The sequence below is a fragment of the Astyanax mexicanus genome, chromosome 18 (genome assembly GCF_023375975.1).
Source record: "Astyanax mexicanus isolate ESR-SI-001 chromosome 18, AstMex3_surface, whole genome shotgun sequence".
In the NCBI taxonomy this organism is placed as follows: domain Eukaryota; kingdom Metazoa; phylum Chordata; class Actinopteri; order Characiformes; family Acestrorhamphidae; genus Astyanax; species Astyanax mexicanus.
Genome location: NC_064425.1, coordinates 43119344 through 43137998, shown reverse-complemented (window position 1 = coordinate 43137998; position 18655 = coordinate 43119344). Strand labels below are relative to the sequence as shown.

General features: G+C 35.1%; 1 protein-coding gene across 1 annotated transcript in view; it reads right to left on the bottom strand.

Annotated features, from left to right (window-relative positions):
* Positions 1-18655, bottom strand: part of epha4l (eph receptor A4, like) — a 61184-nt gene that overhangs the window by 9114 nt on the left and 33415 nt on the right. Inside the window, exons 5-11 of the mRNA XM_022670395.2 lie at positions 17447-17782; positions 8405-8529; positions 8031-8190; positions 6461-6572; positions 5545-5594; positions 5051-5164; positions 3682-3867 (exon numbers count right to left, since the gene is read on the bottom strand). Of these exons, the coding sequence (XP_022526116.2) occupies positions 3682-3867; positions 5051-5164; positions 5545-5594; positions 6461-6572; positions 8031-8190; positions 8405-8529; positions 17447-17782 (1083 nt within the window). The remainder of the gene's footprint in view (positions 1-3681; positions 3868-5050; positions 5165-5544; positions 5595-6460; positions 6573-8030; positions 8191-8404; positions 8530-17446; positions 17783-18655) is intronic.

Sequence of the window (18655 nt, the reverse complement as noted above, 5' to 3'; positions counted from 1 at the left end):
TGTGTGTGTGTGTGTGTGTGTGTGTGTGTGTGAGTGTGTGTGAATTTGGCAGTGAACTTCAGGTTTTTCCTACATGGTAAATGAATAGTGAAGTGAAGGAACACATAAGGAATCATGTAGTAACTTAAAAATGTTAAACAAACTAAAATACTCTTAATAATCTTATCCGGTACAACAGAGGATGCTTTCGCTCTTCCTTTTCTGGGGCGGTCCTGATGAGTGCCAGTTTCAGCGCTATAATGCTACTTACGTTCTGTGTCCAAACTTTTTAAGGTGTCCTAATACCTTTGTTTGTAATTTGTACTGTGAAAAAAACTGAATACATTTTATATACATTTAATATACAGATATATATTCTATATATACAATTACTGTGTATGTTTATCTACAGTGTTAAAAAATAATTATTGCAAGAAATTACTGTAAAAAATATCTTTTTCACAGATTTTTTGGCACCTTTTCTGCCACCATTTGTTTAAAAAATGTTAACAGTGTGTCTTCGGTATATATACATATATTGTTTGACAGCTATCTATCTATTTATGTCTCTGTGTGTATCTCTATATCTATATATATATATATATGTAAAGAAAGAAAAAAGAATAAGTCAATGTAAGCATATGTATTCATTATTAAATTCTAATACACTATGGAGCAACTGTCAGATTTTTCTTATGTTAAAAAGGGAAAAACAACAAAAACGGAGATACAAGGTTATACACCTGTATGTAAAAATGTATACTGTACAAAAAAACATGACCCATCCAGCCTTCCTCCATCCAACCAACCAACCATCCATCCAACCAACCATCCACCCATCCAACCATCTATCCATCCCTCCAACCATCTATCCATTCATCCATCCATATATCCATCCATCCATCCATCCATCTATCCATCCATCCATCCATCCCTCCAACCATCTATCCATTCATCCATCCATCCATCCAACCATCTATCCATCCCTCCAACCATCTATCCATTCATCCATCCATCCATCCATCCATCCAACCAACCATCCATCCATCCATCCATCCATCCATCCATCCAACCATCTATCCATCCCTCCAACCATCTATCCATTCATCCATCCATCCATCCAACCATCCATCCAAACATCCAAACATCCATCCATCCATCCAAATATCCATCCATCCATCCATCCATCCATCTATTCATCTATCATCTCTATAAATAAATGAGTCAGTGAGTCCTATAAAAAACTTGTATCTCAAACACAGCAACTTTACAGCAGAGACATAAAACCTTCTTAAATTTTAGTGAAAGTCAACATAAAACAAGTTTAATTCACAAAGTTTATTTTAATACGTTGTAAATGACAATTTGTGTGTTTAAATGATGTAACAAACTAAAAATCTATCTAATCTAAATTGGACTTTAACAACCTGTATTATACATTTCAGCGAGCGCCTGTAAGTGTGTGTAATATTATTAATATGAATAAACCAATAGAAAAGCTGTAAAATAACTTTAAATAAGAGTTTGGTAAAGGAACAGTGTTTTACTGCAGCTGCTGCTGGAGTAGAAGGAAAGCGCGCGAGTGTAAAGAGAGAGAGAGCGAGCGCAGCGGAAAGCTCGGGGTTTGAAAGAAAGCAGAAAAAAGTGTGGGACGGACTCTCGCTGTGGCCTCATTTACATACTCAGATTTAATTCACGGGCATTTACATTATGCAAATGAAGCATTCATATCCACCCCCCTCGCCTCAACAAAGAGCAGGAGTCTTACGAGGGGGTTCCTGCGGCTCTGAGGGACGTTTGAGAAATGAGAACTGAAGCACTGATCATTTTTATAGAGAGAGAAAGTGTGTGTAAGTGTGTGTGTGTGTGTGTGTGTGTGTGTTCGGCCTGTTTGGAAGTGCACAGTATTCCAATCACCATCAAAGGGTCATAAATAATGGAAGGCGTTGATGTGGCCAGCTGGTGGTAACCTGCAGCGGGTCACTGAGGCAACTTTTAAAAAGATTAAATCACCCAAATAATCCATTAAATCAACCTCAAAAACGGCTGATCGAACAAATCTGAGAGAGACTGATCGTTAAACTGACGCGTTTTCTCTACATTTCACTAAATGAAACTGAATTATTAAGGAAATATGTTGGATAAATTCTGTCTTTGGATCTTGTCAGATATACACTTTACTGTCAAAAGTATTTGCTTAACCAATCAAATAATTGAATTCAGGTGTTCCAATCACTTCCATGATCACAGCAGGTGTATAAAACCAAGTTCACAGACATGCAGTCAGCTTTATTCAGAGGTAGAGTCACCTGGAATTCAGGCTTTCAGTTAACAGCTGTGCTGAACTCATCAAGAGTTAATTAAACTTGAATGTCTTGTCTCTTAATAAAAAAAGTGTTTGAGAGCATCAGTTAAAGTAAAGTAGTGAAGAGGTAGACTTACAGGTATACAGTGAATAGTGAATATTTGAGTAATGTTCGAATCCAGATTATGAGAAGCAAAAACTACTCAACTAAATAAAGAAAAAATTGACTTTAAGAAATGAAGGTCAGTCAATCTAAACAATTTCAGGAACTTTGATAGCGTCCACAAGTGTAGTTTTAACTTTATGATGAAACTGCCTCTCATATGGAAGAGCAAGAGTTTCCTCTGTTGTTCAGGATAAGTTCATCAGAGTTACCAGCCTCAGAAACTGCAAATTAGCAGCTCAGATAAGAGCATATATATATATATATATATTGGACTGTTGGTGCTAAAGGCTATAGAGACATACATATCGGGTGGCAACCAAACGTCCAAAGCACAAAAGTAACCCACAGACACACACACACACACACACACACACACAAACACACCCACACTCACACACACTCACACACACACTCGTGGTAGGGCTGAAGGCTATAGAGCTGCAGATATAGGATGACGGCTGCACCCAGTGAACACATTTAGATGTGAGAGTGTGATTAATGGCTCTCAGAGTGTTCCAGACCTACTGAGCTTTTACACCTACTACATCTGGAACTCACACACTGTGTGAGTGTGAGTGTGTGAGTGTGTGTGTGTGTGTACGCTTTCAGCAAAAGGGAAAGTAAGGTTAAAGTCTTTGTATTTTTGATGCTTTTGCAATGCAGCCCCCCCCCACACACACACACACACACACACACACACGCTAATGCTAATGCTGCTCCAGCAGTGCTAGCCAGGGTTAGCAGCAGGCTAGAGGCCAATAATACTCGTCTCTGGGAGGTAAAAGAGCTAGCGTTTAGCGTAGTTAGCAACTAATGCTAATGCTGCTGCTCCCAGCCTTAGTGCTGGAGAAACTTCACTGAAAACTCACCTTTATAACTCTGTACTTCAGTGAAGTGTCTTTACTGCTTCTTAATACCTGACTGGTAGAATTTATACATATGGAGCACCAGATTATAAGGAACACTGACGATTTATGGGAAAATTAAAGGATTTGATTTTGTACGATTTTGGTTTCAGGCAAAAATGTTCATTTTGCTGCATCACTATGCAACATGATAAACTATTCAGTAACTAGACTATAAATACAGAGTATAATCTGTAGCTGTAGCTTCAATTTGTAAATTTAATCTGTGGTTAAATGGGTTAAAGACCTAAATTTTCTTAATTTTTTAGATATTTTTGAATTAAAAATACATAATAATTAAGATTTCTTAAGACTTCTTGACTTACACTTGGTGACCACGCCCTCCAGGTGGATGATGTTGGGGTGGTCAAACTGACCCATGACACTGGCTTCACTCAGGAAGTCCCGCTTCTGCTGCTCCGTGAATCCCACCTTCAGAGTTTTAATGGCCGCGCAGATCTCACGCTTCCCCGGAAACTTCAGACGCCCACTGCAGACCTCCCCAAACTCACCTGCACACGCAGATCAACCAATCACCATTCAGCATTTAGAGAGTGTTTAAACGTGCATACACTGACATGCCAACAGTCATGGGACAGCAGTATACAAACTGATCACGAAGTGTTACCTCAGTGGACAGCCTGGGAATGTCCACACACTGTATATGTTGTCAGGTGGTGTCTTGTGAGTGAGGTGGTCAGTGTGCTCATGGCAAGGTGGTACCACTTTAAAATAAGACTACCTTTTTAAAGGGGTTATGAATGGTTTATAAAGGAGATTATTAATGGTTATTAATTAGGCTGCAAATATTCTGAAACTCATTAATACGCAGTTCATAAATAAATAACAACATGGGTAGAAATGACAACAGTGAGTTTAAAAAATGTAAGTAATGAAAAGTAGTGATTCCAGTCATTTCTACTGTCAAACCTCAGCTCTTTCTAGATACTGATCTTACTTTGTGTTTTCCATCAATTAGCATTAAACTCGTCATATTAATATATTTGTAAGTATGTTTAATTATAACTTTACTATAAATTAAATTACTCAAAACAACAGACAACAGAGCACTGTTTGCTATTTCAATTGATGTGTTATAAATGGTTTTAAGGCATTTAGAACCTAATCAATAATTCTTAATAATCTAATTTACAAATAATTTATAAACCCTTTATAAGGGTAGTCTTATTTAAAGTTGTACCATTTATGAAGTTCCTTAATCCACAGTGTCACATGTGTACTGGGATTATGATACAGAAGGCTTAATTTTCTACCCACTGTGAAGTGCAGTATTTGAGTGGTTGTGATGGTGACCGGTGGTGTCTGGCTCTAATTGACCATGTGAACAGACAAACGACTCTGGCAGAAATCAACCACATCCACATTTAATGCAGAAGATTTTACACACATATCCCACAGACCTCGCAGCATCCTTTAGCCTCCACGGGACTTGGCAAAAGTCATGGCAACACAAAATACTCGCTTCGTTTCCCATGATATATGGCATGCCAGTGTATTTATGACTGTAGAGTACTGATATAAACTGTTTCATTATGATTTTGTTATTATCATCTTAAAAATACATTGATGATTCATAAAGTAAGTGGGTCAAATGGTTGCATTAATGCAAAATGTGCACATTATATTTAAGTATATTTTTTAAAGCGTAATAACTTTATTATCGTTAACACTTACCGACGCCAATAACTTTCTCAATCTTAATACAAGATGCATCGATCTCTTTAGCGAACTCCCTGATGGCCTGGTTCGGGTCCTCGTAGGTGAACGGGTCCACATAGACCCTCACTCCTGAATTCAAAGCACAAATATTCAGTATGTAAAAGATTGTGCATTATATTCACAATTACATGATTAATTTTCTGTTCTAAATAAGATTTAGGGAACATGTTGTACTTGTTTTACTGTAATACTGAATAATAAATACATTAAATTAATGAATGAGCTCATTTTTGGAGGAGCAGATAAACATGAACCTATTGACTAGTCTATTGGTTTAATAATTAATAGAGAGGTATACTTTATTATAACTTTAACAAAAGCAGGATAAACTGTTTAATATCCATGATTTCAGAAGAAACCATGAATAAACAGGTGCTCATTAAAAAATCATTTTGTCCACATATAAATAAAGGCAGCAGGCAGCTTATTTAGACTAGACTTTTTCATACCTGGCTGGTGTTTCTCTTCATCTTGTTTGGCTTTGCTGTATTTGGCCCTCCTGTACATAAACACAGAATTATAGCATTATTTCGTGCTTTTAAATACAGTGTTTTAAACCGATGTACAGAGATTAAATCAGTTTCTGAATCAGTTTCTCTGATTTTGCTATTTATAGGTTTATGTTTGACTAAAATGAACATTGTTGTTTTATTCTATAAACTACAGACAACATTTCTCCCAAATTCCACAAAATAAAAATACTGTCATTTAGAGCATTTATTTGCAGAAAATGAGAAATGACTGAAATAACAAAAGATGCAGAGCTTTCAGACCTCAAATAATGCAAATAAATCAACAAGTTCATATTCATAAAGTTTTAAGCGTTCAGAAATCAATATTTGGTGGAATAACCCTGGTGGTTTTTAATCACAGTTTTTTTTTCATGCATCTTGGCATCATGTTCTCTTCCTCCACCAGTCTTACACACTGCTTTTGGATAACTTTATGCTGCTTTACTCCTGGTGCAAAAATTAATTCAAGCAGTTCAGTTTGGTGGTTTGATGGTTTGTGATCATCCATCTTCCTCTTGATTATATTCCAGAGGTTTTCAACTTGATAAAATCAAAGAATCTCATCATTTTTAAGTGCTCTCTTATGTTTTTTTTCCAGAGCTGTATATGTCGTAGTTATGTCGTAGAGTTCACAGCAGCAGTGAGCAGTGAACGCTGCACATACGAAGCTTGGTGTGAAAACAGTTTAGCTGGAGCAGCAGCAGAGACAGCGTTTGTTTATATGATATGATATTGTAATTATCTGGCTAATAAATCAGGTTAAACTGCTCCTGAACAGCAGTTTATCTCAGATAGTGTGTGTAGTGTGAAACCAAAACTAACCGGACTGTAAAAAAAAATTCGTTCTGCTTACCTCTTGCTGATGATGAAGGTGCAGGCGACAATGAGGAGGAAGATGATGGTGCCGCCTCCAGACAGCAGCAGGACGGTGGGACTCATCCCCTCCCCCACCACTGGAGATGGCACTGAAAGAAACATATATACATAATGTTACATATTATAATATTACTATAAGAAATGTATTATAATAATGATGTAGTATCATTATTTCACAACATTTTACACTTTATGTCTCTTTTTTAAAGTATACTTAATATACTACAGAATCAGTAATTGACAATATCTGTCCATCTCTATGTTAATAATATGAATCATAATCATAAGGAAACTACAGTGAACAAAAAAAAACACGTTTTTAGAGGATAATTTATGAAGCATTACAAAATTATCATTTTGGAGTACTTTATTTGGGAGAATTAGACTTTTTAAAGCATTTCTATTGGTCAATTTATTTATATATGAAATTTAGACAACAAAATAACTGCTATTAGTTTTAAATCTAGTTACAATGATTATATCATGCAAAAAACTCACATCTATAAAAAAACTTTTGTGAATTTTTAACATACTTTAAAGAAAACCTTGTTATAAGAAACAAAGGCAATAACATACATGACAGTAATGATATATACATATTTTTAACACTAAATATCGGCACTAAATTTTATCTCCAAATTTTACAGGAGAAATAATTTTAAGTCAATATAAAAATGTCATTTTTGAATTTATATTGATTTATATTTATCAGGTCCATTCATCAGGAAATTATGGTCAAAACTGCAAATAAAACAGTAATATGTGACAGGGACAACACATTTATTTAAACTGAAGTAAATGGAATACAGAGAAAAAGAGATTCTAACCTGTCCTATTACTCTACAGTATAATTATATTAATATTACACTATTGTAATTTATAATATACACTGCCATAGCATACTATACTACCTCATACTTTCATTTTATATTCCTACACTAATCAATTTAACCCCTTAACGCCTGAATTAATGTAGCTGTATATGAAAAAATGTTTCATGTGTGTTTTACCTTTAAGTAGATAGTAAATATTGTTGAGATTATTAATTTCACTTTTGCACAAAAATATATAGAAATTTTGGTATGTTGCAAATTTGCAACAACAGGCAATATGGTCTATTTGGGGTAAATTTGGTATGTTGCAAATTTGCTACAGCAGACATAATGGTCCATACTAAGATAACAATAACAGAGTAATATAACAGTGAAAAATCAATGTTTTATTTATGCACCCAACAGCAGGCATTCAATAATAAATAACACCAATTACTGTCACCAACACAATATACACAAATATTACAGGAAACATTTCATTAATTTGAATTCTAGATTCATTTGAATTGTAAATTGTCAAAGGTTCCTAGGTCCGTGGTGAATATGCACTAACAGGCATTGGGGGAATGCAGGCGCTATCTTGGCAGGTTGATTGAATCAAACGGTTAGTCGCATATTTGCAACAACAGGCGTTAAGGGGTTAATTGTGTTTATTATATGGAGAGAAGGTGGTTGTAATATATGCAGGTGATTAAACGTGAGCATCGTTCTCACCTGAGTTGGTCATGACCTCCAGTGGAGCGCTGAAGTCTCCGTACCCCGCCGCCGTGCGAGCGCGCACGTGAAACACGTACGAGGTCAGAGGGGTCAGGTCCTTAATGTTCACACTGCGAGACGTGGTCTTCACGATACGGTAACTGCGCTCGTTCTGCTCCTGAAACACACAAACACACAAACAGAGAGAGTTCAATAAAGAAAAGAGTAAATTTCGCAATCCATCATTATTCCTGAACTGAGCTGAACTGAAGAGCAGAGAGGAGGAAGAGGAAGGAAGGAAGTCTAGAGGCTATTTCAGTCCTGTAAACACGGGAACTTCCTGTTTATCCCCTGGGGGCGTCCTCAGGACCCAAAGCCTGGATTCCTCTCACCTTCTCGTAGTATTTAACCTCGTACTCCAGGATCACTCCGTTCGGTTTCTCCGGCTCCTGCCAGAACAGAGCCAGAGTGTCCCGAGTTACATCCTTACTCTCCACCGACATCACTGTAGAGGGAGCTTTAAAAAGAGAGAGATACAGAGAGAGAGAGAGAAGAAAAGAATAGATTAAATAAAAAAACAAGAACAGTTATTATGGTAACACTTTATAATAACTTCCATTAAATATATTTTAAACTAATGATCAGTAAATGTGAACAAAGCAGTAGCTAATCAGAATGTGAACATTAACAAATGCTCACACATGACATTTATTTATCAGCACGGATATTCATATTAAAAATGTTAGAAAATCATAATAAATTAAACATTAATAAATCACTAGCAAACCTTAAAATGTGAATAAATAAATCATATTAATGAAAGTTATTATAAAGTGTTACCGTCATTTTTGATACACAAACTTTGAACAAAGGTAGAATTACATTTATAAATTGTGATGATGTACATCCATATGTATAGCACTGCTGAGATAAATGTGTGATTAAAATAGCACTGCTGAGGTGAATTTATCATTAGAATAGCAATACTAAGGTAAATGTATGATTAGAATAGCACTGCTGAGGTAAATTTATCATTAGAATAGCAATACTAAGGTAAATGTGTGATTAGAATAGCACTGCTGAGGTAAATTTATCATTAGAATGCCACTACTAAGGTAAACGTGTGATTAGAATAGCACTGCTGAGGTGAATTTGTCATTAGAATAGCAATACTAAGGTAAACTTATGATTAGAATAGCACTGCTGAGGTAAATGTATCATTAGAATGCCACTACTCAGGTAAAGGTGTGATTAGAATAGCACTGCTAAGGTAAATTCATCATTAGAATTGCACTACTAAGGTACATTTATGATTAGAATACCATTACTAAAGTACATTTATAACTAAAATTAAAATTGCACTACCTAGGTACATTTATGGCTAAAGGTGTAATTAGAATAGTATTACTGAGGTAAATTTATGATTAGAATACCATTACTAAGGTAAATTTATAACTAAAAATAAAATTGCACTACCTAGGCACATTTATGACTACAAAGACTCTGCTGAGGTAAATGTATGACTGAAACAGCACTGCTGAGGTAAATGTCTGACTAAAATTGCACTACAATTGGTACATGTATGATAGCACTGCTGAATATAACATGCCAGGACTTGCCTTTAAATATATGATAAATATGATTCATTCATATGATTCATCCTACTTTTTTTTTACAAAAAGTAAAAATAAAACAGAAAATAAAAATAAAATCATACTTTAAAAACAAAAACAGGCCATGAAGATGTAACTTGTGTAAAGTATGTGTGACCTCAGATCACCTTCTGTATTTATACCCTGTAGACCTGCAGTCCCACCAAAACACACACTGAAAAAAACTGCTCAACATCTCCCTCCCGGCTTTCCTCTGGATTGAAAGCCAGACTGTGTGTGTGTGTGTATAAGTGTGTGTGAGAGAGAGTGTGTATGCATGTGTGTGTGAGAGTGTGTGTTAAACCCTGTTTTGTTCAGGCTGAGAAAGTCAAACAGAGTTAAAGAGTCTGAGGAAGAAAACAGTTTCCGACTCGAATCAAAACACAAGTCACACAAACACGAGCTGTCTGGGCCGTGTGTGTGTGTGTTCGTGTGTGTGTGTGTGTTTGTGTGATACTAAAGATTTCTGTTTCTTCTATAATTTATAAAGAAAAACAAACTTCACATCATTCAGACATGAGCCTTTAAACTGCTGGAGGATTTATAATGTTTCTTAAAATGATTTTTAAAGTCCTATACTATAATAAACCATAATATTCTGTCTATTCTAACCTATACTACACCTTACTTAAATATTCTATATTATACTACACTATACTATACTATATATATACTAAACTATATCATACTTATTCTATACTTTACTACAGTAATAAATTATATACTACTATACCCGTACCATACCTAAATTATATCATACCTATACTAAACCATTCTATACTATGCCATGCTATATACTGTACTACTAACATACGAAATTATACCATACCGATATTATACTATACCAATAGTATACTATCAATAATATGCTACCTATACCAAACTATTCCATACCATGCTATATACTGTACTATAAATATACTAAATTATACCATACCTATACTTTACTATACTATACTATACTATACTATACTATACATAATATACTACCTATACAAAACTATTCTATACCATGTTATATACTCTACTATAAGCATACTAAATTAGACCATACCTATACTTTACTATACTATACTATACTATACTATACATAATATACTACCTATACCAAACTATTATATACCATGCTATATACTGTACTATAAATATACTAAATTATACCATACCTATACTTTACTATACTATACTATTAATAATATACTATCTATAAAAAACTATACTATTCCATGCTATATACTGTACTGTAAACATACTTAGCTATACTGTACTTATTTTATACTATTAATACTTTACCATACCAATACTATACGTTTCCTCAGCACATACTATACTATATTATATTATACTATATTATACTATACTATACTATATATTCTACTATACTCATAATAAACTATACTGTATTTCTACTTAACTATACCATACATATATTATACTATCAATAATATACTACCTAAACTATTCGATACTATACTACCTATACTAAATTATTCTATACTATACCTATATACTGTACTACACAATATGCTATATAATCTACTATACACATGATAAGCTATACTGTCCTTTTACTACATCTAAACTATGCCATACCGATAGTATACTATTATAGAGTATAGTTTATTATAGTTTAGATCATACTTTCCTCAGCACATACTATTCTATCCTATCCTATACTGTACTATACTGTACTATACTATACCATACTTTACTTTAACACATATTTAACTTATATAATATATATGCCCATTTTAAACTAGTCTCTACTAAACCACACCCATACTAAATTACACCATACTTTTATTATAAGTATTGTATTGTATTATATATTATTCTATACCATGCCTATATTTTACTATATAACACCTATACTATTCTATTCTATACGATTCTATTGTATTCTATATCATATTCTATTATATATTCTATACCATTCTTTTCTTATTCTTTTGTGATTGTGAAACTATGTAACAATAATTATATTATCCACTTATGGCATATATATATATATATATATATATATATATATATATATATATATATATATATATATATATATATATATATATATATTAGCTAGCATTAATAATGCACATCGTGTTTAGTTAGCAGGGTCTGCTCATTAATCTGAATTATATATACTCATATATTTATGTTAAATATAACTCTATTCTGTATGTCTACTCATTGTTATATTGTAATTGTATTGTAGCTGCAACTGTTGCTCTCTATTCAGGACTGTGGGCTTTTGAGACACAGATACCCCAAACCAATTTTCTCTCCCAACTACTCAGGTTTCCAGGGGCTTTAGAGAGAGAGTGTGTGTGTGTGTGCGTGTGTGTGTGTGCGTGTGTGTGTGTATGTGTGTGTGTGTTAAACAATTAAACCCATCTCCAGCAGCAGCGGCAGCAGCAGCGGCAGCAGCAGCGGCAGCAGCAGCGGCAGCAGCAGCAGCAGCAGCATGACGGCGGGTATTTTCTCTCCTGCAGATCCATCTCTCTCTGCCCAGGCCGACAGACTAAACACGGTTTAGGGGTCTGCTCCGAACCCCCTCGGGTCAGCACCCCCCTAACAACCCCCTAACAACCCCCCAACAACCCCCTAACCCCCCCTAACAACCCCCTAACCCCCAACACACTCTACTATAACACACACATCCATCACTCGGACCGCTCTGACAGATATGGGCCTGTAATCGAGTTCAGAGCTTGTTCAGAGTGTGTGTGTGTGTGTGGTGTGTGTGTGTGTGTGTGTGAGGTGTGTGTGAATGTGTGTGTGATGTGAAAGTAAAGATGAGTGTTTTTGGGTTTTCACAGAATATGGTTCAAGTGATCTGTCCTACAGAGAGAGGACACACACACTCTTATACACACACACTCACAAACACACACAGTTTGAGCTACACTGTAAGTCTGAATTATTTAACAAACTTTTATCTATTATGTACAAAAATTATACACTCATTTAATTCATTTTTGTTTGATTTGCACAAGAATTCTATTTTTATGTCATTTTTAAATGCATTTATTGTCAGGTAATAAAATATATTTGCATTTTACTCTTCTTTTGTTTCGAATATGGATGTAAAACACTCTAGATAAACTAGATAAAGAACAAAAATGCTATAGAGTGAAAAGTATTGAGAGCACAGCCAACACAGAGTTACTACTGCAGCAACACAGAAAATGATGCTTGTTCTTACAGCCTACAACACAGAGACAGCAGCAACTTTTCTGAGTTCTGTTTTAAAGCAGCTTCAAAATCACAGATCTTCTCACTATATTTACTTTCTTACTCCTTACCAGACAGCTTTGACCAATCAGAGGAGACGATGTGCTTGCGTGGTTTATTGGTGCACATATTGGTGTGTTTAGTTTAGGTTTATGCCTGTGTGAAACCAAACCAAACAGAGGGAGATACTCTCCAAATAAACCAAATAAATTCATTAACTGATCCGGATCATAGAAACTATAACACAACTACAGGTCTGAAAAAGCTCTTTTATACTAGCTTAGCTAGCTATTAGCTCATTAGCAATTAAAACCCATTAGCTAATTAAGTTCTAATTCAAAAATCCTCAGAACCAAGCTGAGATGTTTACAATAAAGTTAAAAAAAAAAGTTTCCTCGATACAATTAATAATTTATTCTTTATTCCAGCGCCCCACGTTACGGCTTTATCTCCCCTCAAACATACAAACATATTCTAGTATTTTCATATATTAACACCACTAATATAAATATAATTTCATTTTATATTTCACTAACATTCATTTTTTTTTATTTGAATTTAAATATCCACTATAAAAATCTATAGAATCTATAGAAATCTATTAATAGAAAGACACCACAAAATATAGTGTCACAGTGTGTCAGTATTACACTACTAGTGTTACTAGTATTACAGTGTAGATGACATCATCCAGCACTAACACACACACACACACACGCACACAGAGACATTCACACATGGCCTTGATAACATTGTATAACCTGCACAGTCCTATCAGTCATGCCTGTATGACAGCTGAGAACATACAAAATCGCTGTGTAAATATAATACAGCCTGTGTGTGTGTGAGTGTGAGTGTGTGTGTGTATGTGTGTGTGTGTGTGTGTGTGTGAGTGTGTGTGTGTGTGTGTGTGTGTGCTCTGTATGCTCCACATGTGTCTGACAGACTTACTTTACGCTCTCCAGAGAGAGAGAAAGACAGAGAGAGAGAAAAAGACAGAGAGAGAAAGAGAGAAAGAGAGAAAGAGAGAGAAAAAGCGAGAGAGAGACAGAACGAGAGAAAGAGAAACAGAGAAACAGACAGAGAAAGAGAGAAAGAGAGAGAGAAAGAGAGAAAGAGAGAGAAGAGAGAGACAGAGAGAGAGAGAGAGAAAGAGAGAGAGAGAGAAGAGAGAGAGAGAGAGAGACAGAACGAGAGAAAGAGAAAGAGAGAAAGAGAGAGAGAAAGAGAGAGAGAGAGAGAGAGAGAGAGAGAAGAGAGAGAAGAGAGAGAGAGAACGAGAGAAAGAGAGAGAGAGAGAGAGAGAGAGAGAGAGAGAGAGAAGAGAGAGAGAACGAGAGAGAGAAAAAGAGAGAGAAAAAGAGAGAGAGAGAGAGAGAGAGAGAGAGAGAGAGAGAAGAGAGAGAGAACGAGAGAGAGAAAAAGAGAGAGAAAAAGAGAGAGAGAGAGAGAGAGAGAGAGAGAGAGAGAGAGAAGGCAGAAAAAAAATATGCACAAAAGAATATGCAGAACAGACGACATGAATATTCACAACGGGTTTATGAATAAACAGCAGCCGCTCGCACGCCCACCTCCTCACTCTCCTCACTCATTGTCTGAACCTCATCAGCGCAGCACACACACACACACACACACACACACACACTTTCCCTCACACTTCTGCATAAAACTGAGAGCTAACAGTGGTATGAACAAGTGGCACCACTTTAAAATAAGGCTACCCTTATACAGGGTTTATAAATGATTTACAATTAGTTTATTAATGGTTACTAATTAAATTGTAAATGTACACATACATAGAAAGGGCAACAATGACCTGTTGTTTGTCAAATAGTGAACCCACAGCCGTCTATATTGTTGCCCTTTCTACGTATGTGTTATAACTGATTATTAATGATTTTTAAGGCTTTTACAACCTAATTAGTAACCATTAATAAACGAATTGTAAACCATTTATAAACCCTTTATAAAGGTAGTCTTATTTTAAAGTGGTACCGAAAATGTTCGGGAACTCGATCATGATCATTTTCATGATTTTCCTTTATAAATTATTAAAAAATGTCTTGTTTAAATCAGGCTCTGGCTCATAATTAATACGTTTATAGGGCGGGTGGTACCGCACGATGTTGTAGTTCACAAGCAGGCGGTGGTGTTATCCACTGCGCCACACCAACCACTCATACCCGAGTCAGTGTGTGATTATTACAGTGGGTTCTTCAGATTATGGTGAAGTTCTGGAGTTAAAGCAGAAGCTTTAAACACTCGGAGGAGCTGATCCCTCACCCTACGCCCCAAAACTCTACACCCTACACCCTCGTACGCCCTGAGGGTGATTTACGAGTGTGTGTTGTCATGGATAGATGCGGAATTCCAGCACACACACACACACACACACACACACATCATTTCAGCCTGAAACCCAACACAGCATCAAGAGCCTGGCCTGACTTACGCTTTAAAACGCACAATATAATACACTTACAATGACACACACACACACACCGCTATAAATCTGCACACAACGGCATCTGGCACAGCATGTGAGAGAACCAGGTCGCGCATGTGTGTGTGTGTGTGTGTGAGTGTATGGGTGTGTTTATGGAGTGAAGAGGTCTTTCAGAAGTTCTACAGGTGATGATTACAGGCTGAAACTGATATTCCCTTAAAAAAGAAAGAAAAAAAAAAAGACTAAAAACTCTGAAAGAAACGTAATCACTCTCACATACTGTCCGGTACAGGAAGTCCCCTATAGATTATATACTGTATTATATACTCTATACTGTGACTATTAGTGATATCTTTATCTAATCTACAGAATTAGGCCTGTGGCTGATTCAGGCTTGTTTTATTAGACCAGGTATAGAGTTTACTTCTAAATTTTCCAGAGCCAACTATGTTTCTAATTTTACTTGTAACTTAACTCATAAAAGTCAGAACTTTACATACAGTATACATTTACTTTTACAAGTCAGAACTTTATAAAGTGTAAATTGTATTTTCACTAGTCAGAATCTTACCTATAGGAGTAAGAATGTTACTTTTAAATCAGAACTTTACTTTTACCTGTCAGCACTTTAATTTTTACTATTTAGAATTTATTTTGTAAACTTCACAACTTTACTTTTACTAGTCAGAACTTTACTTGTAAATGTCTTTACATCTAAACTGTATTACTTCACTTATATAAATTCTATGTCAGAACATTACTTTTACAAGTATAAACTGTATTTTTTTACTAGTCAAAATGTTACATATAGAAGTCAGAATGTTACTTTTATAGTTCACAACTTTCAGACCTTTATTTTTACATCTAAACTGTATTACTTTAGTTTAAACACTTCACTAGTCAGAATTCTATGTGTAAAAGTGTGAATGTTATTTTATAAGTCAGAATTTTACTTTTACTAGTCAACATTTATATATATATATATATGGAAGGGCTTTCTACATGGAGTGTGAACATTTGGTTTTACACACTGCATCACAATTACAGCGTCAAAGTATGCTGGAACTATTATAACAATCTTCTGTAACTTACTTCTTATTGTTGAGGTATAAGATTCCCTTGCATACATTTTTTAGAATACATTTTACAATAATTAAAAGTAATCTAGTTAAAAATAAATGACCTGTAAATTAACAGAAAAAGGAAGAGCTTTTTTTCCTTTCTTGGGGTGGTCCTGATGGGTGCCAGTTTAATCATCATCATAAAGTTTTTGATAGTCTTTTTTAAAATTGCACTTTCAAAGTTCTCGAAATTGATTTCCGTATTGACTGACCTTCATTTCTTTAAGTCATTTTTTACTTTCCTTTAATTAGTTGAGTAGTTCTTGCCATATGTCATATATAAACATTACTATTCACTGTATTCACTGTACTCCAACTCCACCTCTTCATAACTTTACAACTGATGCCATTTACAAATGAAACAAATGAAGACATTTAAGTAATAAAGGAACCCCTTTAAAATAAGACTTTTTTTAAAGGGTTTATAAATGGTTTATAAATTAGTCTATAAATGAGTATTTTGTTGTAAATACTTTAAAACCACTAATAAGCAGTCACAACAAATAATAAAAAAAAATATTCCATATTTTTCCACATTAATTTATACAGTTTTTTTTGTGTTTTCACAAAGTCAGAACTTTACTTTTACGTCTAAACTTTTTTTTATTTTTGTCTAAACTGCATTTTCTCTAGCCAGAATTTTATGTGTAAAAGTCAGAATGTTATATTAAAGTCTGAACTTTACTTCTACTGGTCAGAGCTTTATAATTTCAGAGCATTACTTTTACAAATCAACACTTTATAAAGTCAGATGTTTAATATTATAAGCAAACATTTTTTCAGAACTTTCCCTTTGATATCAAAACTTTACTTTTAATTTTTCTCTTACCAGTCAGAACTTTCTTTTTATAGTCAGAACTAAACAAAGTCTCAACTTTACCATCACAAATTTAGCACTGCATAAAGTAAGAATTTTACACACACACACACACACACACACACACACACACACACACACACACACACACACACACACTCCCTCACCGGCCTGGTTGGTGGTGAGGCTGATGGAGGCGGCCTGTTCCGGGTTGGGGTTGAGTTTGGAGACCCCGTTGACGGCCCAGATCTGGAAGGTGTAGTTTGTGTGAGCCTGCAGCTGGTGGACGGACACCCTGGTGGTCCTCAGGCTGAGTCTCTGGGGGGAGAATCTCACGCTGTCGGCACACGGAACACACCGCGTGACCTCCCACGCGCACTGCTTACACACCACGTTATAGGTGAGGTCCTGCCGGCCGCCGGTGGATAGAGGTGGACTCCACTCCAGCAGGACGGAGGTCTCGTTCACGCTGGAGATCAGGGCCTGAGGGGCCGAGGGGGGTTCTGGGAGAGAAGATGATACAGGGACAGGTTAGGAGTGTGAGTGTGTGTGTGTGTATAAGAGAAAACTCAGGTTTGTGCATGGTGCAGCAGATGGATGCCAGTCCTTAGATTATCACACTCTAATAATCTGATATTAAAGACTATATTAAAGCTACAGAGGAAAACATTACAGAATTATTCTGTAAAGAAAGATGAGCGCTAATGCTAAAGCTAGCTGCTGCTTAGCTAGTTAACTTTAGGGCTTTAATCGTATTTAATCATAATTGCCCATTCCTTAATTCCTTAACTGGGGAGCTGAAATGAGCTTTTATTTTATATTATTATTTTTTCTGTTCCACCTTAAATGCTGGTCTGTTGCACCATTTAAGGTGGAATGGGAAAGTTAGCTAGCTAGCTAAGGAGATTAACTACTTGCTAGATATTTTATGCTTGTTTTGAATAAAATGGCCAAAACATATTTGAAACTGCACATTAAACTATGTTAATATATAGTAATTATATAATTTTAACAAGGAAAATAATCATACATTTGTGGGTTTCTATATATTTTACATATTGTTTTATTTTGTATCCTTTTATTGTTTTTAGTTATTGCTTATTATTTTTTACCCCTTTATGTACTTAGTTTTATTTATTCATCTGTAATTGCCTTCATTTTATTTTTATTACCTATAATTTTATGATTCCCAGTAAAGTCTTATTTTTATCTTATTTGTTTTATATCTTATTTCAAAATATCTTATATATCTTATTAAAATGTTCTTTGTATTAAAAAGATTAAAAGGGTCTTTTTATTTATTTATTCTTTTTCTTTGTTAATCCCTTCCCTGTGTATTGGCTTAGCTACATTGTAAATAAGGGCCACCCTCAATG